This window comes from Engraulis encrasicolus, chromosome 2 (genome assembly GCF_034702125.1).
Source record: "Engraulis encrasicolus isolate BLACKSEA-1 chromosome 2, IST_EnEncr_1.0, whole genome shotgun sequence".
Taxonomy (NCBI): Eukaryota; Metazoa; Chordata; class Actinopteri; order Clupeiformes; family Engraulidae; genus Engraulis; species Engraulis encrasicolus.
The window spans coordinates 42,844,339-42,855,093 of record NC_085858.1 but is presented as its reverse complement, the minus strand read 5'-3'; the positions used below and the strand labels follow the sequence as shown (position 1 = coordinate 42,855,093).

General features: G+C 41.7%; 1 protein-coding gene across 1 annotated transcript; it reads left to right on the top strand.

Moving 5' to 3' along the window:
* The first annotated feature begins 1,516 nt into the window (after positions 1 to 1,516).
* Positions 1,517 to 7,629, top strand: LOC134462772 (uromodulin-like). The gene is made up of 5 exons (XM_063215977.1): positions 1,517 to 1,600; positions 2,524 to 2,946; positions 4,497 to 4,532; positions 5,546 to 5,622; positions 7,467 to 7,629. Exons 1-5 carry the CDS (start codon positions 1,546 to 1,548, stop codon positions 7,542 to 7,544), a joined length of 669 nt encoding a protein of 222 aa, XP_063072047.1. The 5' UTR covers positions 1,517 to 1,545; the 3' UTR covers positions 7,545 to 7,629.
* The last annotated feature ends 3,126 nt before the right edge of the window (positions 7,630 to 10,755 follow it).

The window sequence follows — 10,755 nt, the reverse complement described above, 5'->3', positions numbered from 1 at the left end:
AGAGTAGACTATCATTTATTATTTATTAAGTAAGGCTGCACAATTAATCAAAATTAAATGAAAACCAATATTTTTGCCACAATGATTAAAAAAAGAAGACAATCAATTGCACAGTGGTCAATATTTTCTGGTGTTGTTGAATCCAGAACATGTTGGCATAGTGTTACTGGCTAAAAATATGTAGGGCTACAAAAGCTTCACGCTATTGGATTTGGCATATTTCTGTTTTATTTGGTTAATCCCTTATGCCGTGTCCAGACCAAGCGCGATCTACGCTGCCTGGTAGCGTGGGTAGCAGAAGTTTCGCCTTGAATTCGCTGTATTCGCTCCAGTCGTAGCATTGACATGTTTGATTCAGGTAATCACATTAATCACACTTGACAGCCTGGGACATTCGGAGATGTGACTGTTTCAATTGGTTTTCGCCCGACCGCGTCATAGCGAATTTGCCTACGATTAGCTTGAGTTTAATCGTCAAAATTCACTCTGGTCGCTCAAGAAGCTTCGCTCCTGGCGAATTCGCTTTGGTAGCGCTGGTCACGTGCCCTCCATAGAGAAATAATGACTTTCGTTGCTGTGTATACATTCTTGGTTTGGTTTAATTTTGTGATTTTAAATAACATTTTGCACAAAATCCAGTTCTTTATTGTTGAATAATCATGATTACTGATCCAAATAATTGTGATGATATTTTTTCCCCATAATCATGCAGCATAATAAAGTGTTTTTCATTTCGCTATTCTATTGGGCCATGTGACAAAACTTGTGACACAAGTGTTTTTTTTTGTGATATACAACATCACCTTTCTGGTGAAAGAAAGTGTTGTGAACAGAGCTCTGACATGGGTGCTAAACCTGTTGGTGCTGTTATCAATCAAACTGTTCAACAGCGAGGAACGTTAAAGACACACAGGGATGGGGGGACGGGGGTGATAGTGTTGTGAAACAAATACCAACACCGGTCTTATCACACACATCACACTAAAGTGAGAGTGGCTTGTTAAAGCACACTTGCCACATTGTGTGTGTGTGTGTGTGTGTGTGTGTGTGTGTGTGTGTGTGTGTGTGTGTGTGTGTGTGTGTGTGTGTGTGTGTGTGTGTGTGTGTGTGTGTGTGTGTGTGTGTGTGTGTGTGTGAGTGCACCTGTGTGCGCCTGCCTGCCTGCCTACATGTGTGCTTGCGTGAGTTGCAAACAAACCCAAATGTGACCATATACACTTGATGACCTTTGAACTGCATCTTTCTGAACCAATGAGTATACAGTACTTTACAGCAGAACTTATGCCCTTCAGGAGTATACATCAAATACATTTAGTTGTATGTGCATTCACAATTTAAGTTAATTGACCCATTGACCTTCAATATTTGTCATGTGATCACCAGTCTACTTTAGAGAATGTTGTCAAAAAGACCAGATCAGAAGAGGAAAACAGTAAAGGGTCATTTTTATGGCCAGTCCATTTAAATGAAATTATATGTTGAAAAATGTATGACTGATGTATGTTTTGTAAGGTGTGGGTGTTTTGTTGACCAGAGAAGTTGACTATGATGATGATCATGAAGAGCCAGCTGCCTCTCTTTCTCCCTCTGGTGGCCATCAGTAAGAATTGCTATTTTAACACAGTACTGTATAAGAACTGACTTTTCTTGCTGTCTTGCTGCTTTAACTGTTAAGTATTCACTGACAGAGCCTGGCCTGTTAACTGAAGGATTCGCTGAAAAGACCATTTTAGCTTTAAATGATTCACTGTAAACCAAGTCTTAATTTGTTACTTAAAGGGGTATGCCACTATTTTGGGGCTTAATACAGTTAAAATCATTGGCCAGGGTTTATAAAGGTGGTAAAGTGTCTTATTTTTCATGCTAAGCGTCTTGCTTTAAGACAAGCTAAAAGAAGGAGTATGTAGCTAAGCTAGTGAAAGTCAATGGATCACTGTAGCATGTAGCATGCTACACGGATCCATTGACTTTCACTAGCTTAGCGACATGCTCCCTCTTTTAACTTATCTTAAAGCAAGACAACGGCTTACATGAAAAATAAGACACTTTACCACCTTTATAAACCCTGGCCAACGATTTTAACTGTACTAAGCCCCAAAATAGTGGCATACCCCTTTAAGGCTACCGGTAATGTCACTGCAATTTTGTTATGATATAGTTGAGTGTTTTTAGTAATGAGTGAACGCGCCGGCCAGTGGGGCCATCTGTTCAAAGTGACTGCAATGCTTGCCTTGCAAGATTCACTGATTAGACTTGCCATTTCAACTCATGTTAACTCATATTTTGTCTTTGTGCATTTGTTATCTTTTTTTGGCAAATTGTTGGAACATGATTCAATTTGTGCTCTCTCTGTGGGTGTGTGTGTGTGTGTGTGTGTGTGTGTGTGTGTGTGTGTGTGTGTGTGTGTGTGTGTGTGTGTGTGTGTGTGTGTGTGTGTGTGTGTGTGTGTGTGTGTGTGTGTGCATGTGGTTGCATTCGTGCTTGTGTGCGTGCGTGCGTGCGTCCTCATCACCGCCCCATTAGTTCTGAGTGCCTATCAAGCTACAGGTGTGTCAGCCCAGGAGAGTGACCCCTGTTACAACTACACGATCCTGAACGACACCTGGAGGTCCACTGAGGTCGTCGGCAACATCTTCAGCCTCAGGTGTGACGGTGGGGGCCACTGGCAGGGCTGGTACCTGCTTGTCCACCAGAACTACAGTGTCCGGATGCCTACGAGCTGTGTGCAGCCATTTCGCTGCGGCACGGCTGGTACCATCTGGATGAACGGATCCCACCCCAGCCCAGAAGAGGGCGTTGTCACCAGGCAGGCGTGTCCCAGCTATAATGGGTTCTGCTGCCACCCCTCCTACCCGCTGCCCAACATCCAAGTCAAAACCTGTCCTGGAAACTACACAGTGTACAAGCTGGAGGATCCTGTGCACTATTGTGGTGCATATTGTGCAGGTGAAATTGAATGAATTCACATAGTAGGCCCTATTCCTACTCCGATTCATATTCACATTAGCACTCACACCCACATGCATACTCACGTTCATATTCACATTATTATTATTATTATTGTTGTTGTTGTTGTTGTTAGGAGTAGGAGTAGTAGTAGTAGTAGCAGTAATAGTAGCAGCAGTAGTAGTAGGCCTAGTAGTAGCAGTAGTAGTAGGCTAGTAGTAGTAGTAGCAGTAATAGTAGCAGCAGTAGTAGTAGGCCTAGTAGTAGCAGCAGAAGTAGTAGTAGTAGTAGTAGTAGTAGTAGTAGGGACTTTCCATTACTAATCTCCACCCATACCCCTTTGCCTTCCTCTTGCCCCTCGTGCTTTCAAACAAAGCCGCAAGGTGTAGGGCTTGAAACGCAACCCCTATGGATTGGGATGCCCCTTCAACAATCACGGAATGACACTCACAGCTGTCACTAATTCCATGCATTAGGTTGACGTTAATAGCGATTTTTTTTTCATGTGCGTTTCACGGAGAAAAGGGCCATCACACATTAGGACAATGTTAAACTTAGTACAATGGAATAATTATTACCACTTTAAAGGGACAATGTGTGAGATTTGTAGTTGTTTATTTCCAGAATTCATGTTGCCCATTCACTAATGTTACCTTTTTCATGAATACTTCGGCCACCATCAAATTCTAATTATTCATTATGACTGGAAAAATTGCACTTTTCATACATGAAAAGGGGGATCTTCTCCATGGTCCGCCATTTTGAATTTCCAAAAATAGCCATTTTTAGCTGTAAAAATGACTCTACTTGGACCATACTAGAAAATATTTGTTTATTACTTTGTAAACTTTCATGTAAATATCAAATTTAGTGATAGCCAACCCAGTTTCAATGAGCAGCATAGTTGCATTACCTTTTTTGACCATTTCCTGCACAGTGTCCCTTTAAAACCGACAATTGCGACGAAAATACTTAATCTCGTGTGCTGTCGTGGATGCGGCTGTTTGCCGCCCATTTTAAATGCAATCGCAATGCATTCAGGGAAATCTGTCGAAGCCCTCCATCCATGGAGTGAGGTGTTGGAAAATCTCCACGCGGAGGGGATAAAACCCCTTCGCCGAACCCCTACCCATCTGTCTGAACGTGAATCGGGATGCCACTACGCCTACACGTGGACGCGCAAAACGGAGGCAAAGGGGATCGGCGTAGGGCTAAGGGGTGTAATGGGATTCATCCGTAGTAGTAGTAGTAGTAGGCCTAGTAGTAGTAGCAGTAGCAGTTGTAGTAGTTGTAGTAGTAGTAGTGGCAGCAGCAGTAGTAGGCCTAGTGGTAGTAGTAGTAGTAGTAGTAGTAGTAGTAGTAGTAGTAGTAGTTGTAGTAGCAGTAGCAATAGTAGTAGTAGGAGGAGGAGTAGGAGTAGCAATAGCAGTAGTAGTTATTGTAGTAGTAGTAGTAGTAGTAGTATATTGTATTTACTATTGAGCATTTTGTTACAATGACATGTCTTGTCAGAATCTAAAACACGTGTGCACGTTTAAACTTTTCCACAGATTTTAGCTCTAGAGGTGCCCTTCCCCCTCAAAAGAGTAAGTGTGTGTGTGTGTGTGTGTGTGTGTGTGTGTGTGTGTGTGTGTGTGTGTGTGTGTGTGTGTGTGTGTGTGTGTGTGTGTGTGTTCATCATATATATGCACATACCCTTGTGCTTCCTCAGTGTGTATTTATGTACCAGTGTTACCCACCTGAGTTTTAACCATGCCTCAAAAAATTCAGGGATTTCAGTAGACCCACCTAAAATTGATTGATCCATTATTAAAATAGCACAAATACATATTGTATACCCACCTCAAAAAATGCTTAAATATACAGTTTACCCACCATAAAAAAAGTAGACTACACCACTGGTTGGCGTTTTTTATGTCTGTATACCCCAATGTAGAATAAAGGGTTTGTAGCCCCTTAATGCGCGGCGTACCTCCAGCGGCACGCTGTAATAGACATTGAAATGTAACTACCATAACACTACAATACTATGACACAACACAGGCCCTTTAGTAATGCACCACGACTTGGTCATTACTAGAGATGCACCGGATCCGGATTTTTCAGATCCTGCCGGATACCGGATCCACTGCTTAAGATCCTGCCGGATCCGGAACCGGATACCGGATCCTACGAAAGGGTTGAAACACATAGCCTACTCACACACGTGGGCCCTTTTTATCACGTTGGCTCAAACTATTTTGACTTAAAAGCCTCGGCTACCGGATCCTGGATCCTGGAACCGGATCCGGATAGTCTGAAAACCCCCTATTATCCTGCCGGATCCGGAACCGGATCTTGGATCCTGTACATCTCTAGTCATAACCATATTGGTAACAATGAATTTATAAAGCCGCGCCTTAAGGGGTCAAATAACTCTACTACCTTGACTTAGACGTGAGTGCTTTGGATTCACTTAACAAGGAACATCATAAAGTGTAAGAGAACGACCTTTGACCTGTAGTACTGTATGTCTTGTTCAAGAGACTGGGCTTGCATTTCTATAAGTTGGTTATTATTTATTGTAAGTTACACTATGTGTTCTCTCTATCCCCCATAGCGATGGGAATGAGTTTGACATTGTCGTCTGCTGAGCGTCTGAATGAGACTGAAGTTGAGGAGCAGGTCCTACCCCAGGTGAGGAAATCAGGACTACTGTTATCTGTGGCTGGTGGTCAGTGAGGAGAGCAGAACTACTGCTGTGGTATCTTGTCAAAAAAGGGAGTCCAAGGCACTCTTCTTGTGCAAAAATATTACAAAGCCTTTATTGAAACATGGCTATTAAGTTTAAAAACATGGGAGCAGAGAGCCATGCGTAGCGGCGCAAGCCTTCTTCAGGGTACTGCTCAAACAGGAATTCCTAATGATATACACCTGCCCAGCACAGGTAGGAAGTCACATGAACAATTTCCCAGGTAAACATTACATGCAGGAGCCACTAGATGGCCACACAGGTGTCACAAGCCAGTGAATGGCCAGGTAGAGGGGAAAAAATATATACAAACAAAAGAAAATACATAAAGACCCACTAGGTGGCAACAGGCTTAGATCAGGACAGCTACCAATACTAGAAAACCACTTATAAACTGAGAAGTCATTACAAATAAGGACTAAAATCAATTTCTTCATTTAATCCTGGGTATGTCATGGCCTGCAAAGCGTATATGTATACACATATACACACATACAAGATGTTTTCTCAACATTTCCCTGAGCACTTTGGATTTTCTCTTCACTTGATGACTACTGCTGCAGTACTCTGAACCAATTTATTTCATGTTTTTTTGGGTAAACACGAAAACCATAATTTGTGACTATGGTGTAACCATGGTTATACATTTGTAGTATAGTTGTCATAAACCATCATTAAACCAGGTCACGAACTTTGTTTTTTTGTTGTTACCTCAAACAAAACCCTGAAAACCACAGAAAAACTACTTATGGGCAGTCGTGGTGTAATGGCCTCAGCTCTGCCTAAATCTTCATCCATGACTGAAGTGCCAAGGCACCTAACCCCACACTGCTCCAGGGACTGGGATGTACACATGTGTTATGTGAGATGTTATGAAGTGTAATGTAATGAATAATTATGAATATGAATGTGGTAACTAGCCTAATCATGGTTAGTTTTAACAGTAAATCATCATTAAACCATATTCAAACCATGTGTGCTGGACCATAGTCACGAACCATGACCCCAAAAAACATGAAAACCATGGTTAATTCCTGTAAGGGTCAGGACTACTGCTGTCTGCAGTTGGTGGTCAGTGAGTAAGGGCTTCAGCACACCGGCTCCGACAGCACTGCGGAGCAATTTCGCTTCCGACACAATTCCGACCCCCAAACCAAATTTCACACGAACATAGCATTGATAGTCAATGGGTGGTGCCGACAAAATAGAACTCGTCTCTAATCGCTATCTGACATCTGCGAATGTCCGCGGACATCTGCGCCAGTGTGCGTGGTTCTATTGAAAACAATGGAATCAAACTTTTGCGTAGCAGTGCTCAGCACTTTGTCGGAGCCGGTGTGCGGAAGTCCTGAAGCAGCACTACTGCTGTCTGTAGCTGGTGAACAGTACGTCAGGACTACTATTGCTACTATTGGTGCTGTCTGTAGCGGGTGGTCAGTGAGTAACACAGGACTAATGTTGGTGCTGGTGACGATGCTCCTTCAACACACTGCTCTCACTAACTGGATGGGCCATCTATGCCGACAAGGAGATGACATCTTTTCTCTAGTTCAGTGTTGTACACTCAACCTTTGTCTTAACAACTCCAAATAATCGACTTTTGATTGTAATGTTTTAAAATCCTTTGATTCTAATTGAGTAGCCTAATGCTTAATTTTCTATTTTCATTCTTTCTTTTTATTCCTTTACTTTTATTTTTTTATCAAGCACATTGATCTGCATCTGTGTATGAAATGCACTATATAGGCTACCAATGAAATGGCCTTCTTGCCTTACTGTGTGTTTTCAGTTCAGGGAGTTCCTGCAGCAGCAGGGAATAGAGCTGAGCAGGATACGGCTTCGGAGTTTTGAAGAGGTACTGCCCTGAGAGAAAAAGAGGAGAGAGGATGAAGAGAGAGGATGAGGAGAGAAGAAAGGAGAGGATAACGAGGGAATAGAAGAAGAAGAAGAAGAAGAAGGAAGTAAAAGGAGGGAGAGGATGATGATGAAGAAGAAGAAGAAGAAGAAGAAGAAAGTAAAAGGAGGGAGAGGATGATGAAGAGGAGGCTGGATACACACTTAGGTAGCCCCTTAATGCGCGGTGTACCTCCAGTGCCACGCTGTAATAGACATTGAAATGTAACTATCATAACACTACAATACTATGACACAACATAGGCCCTTTAGTAATGCACCACGACTTGGTCATTACCATATTGGTAACAATGAATTTATAAAGCCGCGCCTTAAGGGGTTAATACACAATAGTCTAGCACTAGTGTCTATGTCTGTCTTACGGTGTAGAATCAATCATATTAAACACATTCATTAGATAATGTAATGTGGGTGTTATGTTAAAGTATACGTGTTTGTATGTGTGTTTTGTTTTATACTTTCCATCCCTTTGTTGTTTAAAGTGACGCTATTAAAATCTGTCATCATAACAAAAATTATTTATATGAGCAGATTGTAACCATTATTATGTAACCATTAGGCCTACATTTAAGACATCTTGATTCGTTGTTTTACAACTGTTCAACAATAATATTAGTGGCAAAGTGCACAGTATAAATCTGCTTTCCCAAGATGGGGTGTTTGTTACTGTATAAAGCCTTACTTACAACAGATGCTGTGAGTTTTCCAGAGTGTTTTAAGTCTTGTTTATTAATGGCACCCTAACACCCTAACCCTATTCACAAGTGTTATCAAAACTTTCGTTTTATTATTTACTACATTGTAAAACAAAAATTTCATGGAACCCGTGGAAATGGCCACCCATTTTGAGAGCCCCTGCGCTCGACCATATGCTTTGTAAGGGTACTGGCGTTGTTTGCTTTTAGTCATGCCGTTATACTCCAAGGGTAGGGTTATTGTCCACACTAGTGTAACATAATGTAATGTAATGTAATGTATTGGAAGTGGGGTAATGTCAGTAAGTGTGACGTACACACTGGGCGTGTTAAACCGTGTGACATAGATGTGCACGACATACTGGGCATGTTCAACTGCTGCAATGATTTGTTATGGTTTCCTGATTTCATAGACAACTAGAAATGCACCCAGAGAGTGCAAACCTCCGCCAAGGAAGCTGAATTTGGTTGTAATATTTGTGACATGTCGTGGTGTAATCCATGCATGCCTAAGCTATTTATAGGCTAGGCGTACAGTGTTCAGAGAAGTGAACATTCAATTTTAACCAAATGATGTGTCTCTTTTATTAGCTAAGGCTTATGTCACTTCACCTGGTTAGCTTTGGTAGAGTAGAGTAGAGTAGAGTAACATGTATTACGCCTAATCCCGAAGGAAATGTAGGCCTAGGTGTCTAGTAGCATACAAAAATAAATAAATAGATTATTTCACATTAAACATTCAGATATAAAAAATATATTTAAAAAAAGTCTCTCATATTAGTTCACCTGCCATTGTGTGATTGGCAAATGTGATTGGTCATGCCATAGGCTATAGGCCCTAATTTGGAAAATATTGTATCCCATCGCTATACTGTAGCCTGGTGTCATTGTTCATTCATTGTGTTGTTATAAACATTTTGATGATTGGAAGCATTATGCCTTTCATCACATAATTGTTTTGCCACAATATTAAATAGCGCAGCTATTAATATCAATCCATAATATAGCCTAGAGTGAATGATATGACTACGGGGGCACCTTGGCCTTTGAGAACGATTTGGTATCACTGTCAAACACAAGCTTTCATTAACCTTAAATGTAGTGAACTGGATACCGTTCCCTCATTGGCGCTGTCTGTTCATCATTGATAGCCAACACTGTTCACCGTTATTAGGCTATTTTTCCCTCCCTCCGTGGGCTACAAACTTCAACAGGCGAGAGAAACACTCGGAGAACAATTAACTCCGCGAAAGTTGTGACGATATGCCTGCCTTAGCCTACATATTTACATTATGTTTGGGTGCTATTTATTGACTATACGCACCTATGGCTTCAGCCATGCAGGCACAGCAAATCCGCGCGCAGTGCATTCTGTTTGGCTTTGAGGTGACTGTCGCCACACAACTTTATTTAACCTTTCATGTAGAGAACTGGGTACCTTTCCCTCCTTGGCGCTGTCTGTTGACTGTTAAACACTGTTTGCCGTTGTTAACTCCAACCTTCGTAAACTTCAGGGAAACAGTCGGAGAGCAATTAACTCCGCGAACGCTGATTTGTTTGACAGGGCAAACACTCGGAGAACAATAAACTCTGCGACGTGTGCCATATTGTCGGCATGATATCGGCTATTATATATCATTTGGTGTGCTATTGGCTACGCAGCCATGTATGCACAGCACATCCGCGCGTAATACATTCTGGCTGTGTGGTCACTGTCCATCAATCCACCTCACAGGCGCGCCCTGTCATTGCTCAATTCACCTCGGCCACCTTGTGGCAGGCCACGAAATAGCAGCGAACGAACAGAGCGACGGAGGGACAGACGGACAGACGGACAGACATGATAACACAAAAATCGGGCGATCACATAACCTCCTGGCGGAGGTAGTAAAGAAAATGCCACACACTCTGCTCCATATTTTATTTTGAATTAATGTTTCGTCCGTCTGACCTTCTTCAAACTTACAAAACACCAACATCCAACGTCTCTTTATGCTCACCACAATTAGTGAACAGCTGGTCCCTAGAGTCCTACAGCTCATTCGTTGGTTGATCACCCTTAATGCCTCTGAGCACTAGGCTCACTCATTGGCAAATCAGTCCTCATTAGGGATGACGCAGGGTATTTTCAGTACACCGTATTTACACATGTTTACAGATTGAAATTTAAAAATCATCATAATAATACGATCTGAAATAATACAATCTGAATCATGGTTTCCTGATTTAACAAGCTGTTACACTACAACATAGCAACATTTTCTGTCAAAATAATTTTATTTCTATCAGTAGACCCTCTTTGACAAAGACAAGAGTCTTTATGTAGATGGGGCTGCCGGTGGGCCTATTCACTATTTGCTAAAAATATTCAGCTACATCATAACAATGCTATGACATTACCGAGACCATTAAGTAAAAGATTAAGACATAGCCATTACAATTCTGGTGACAGTAAGCCATATTATATAA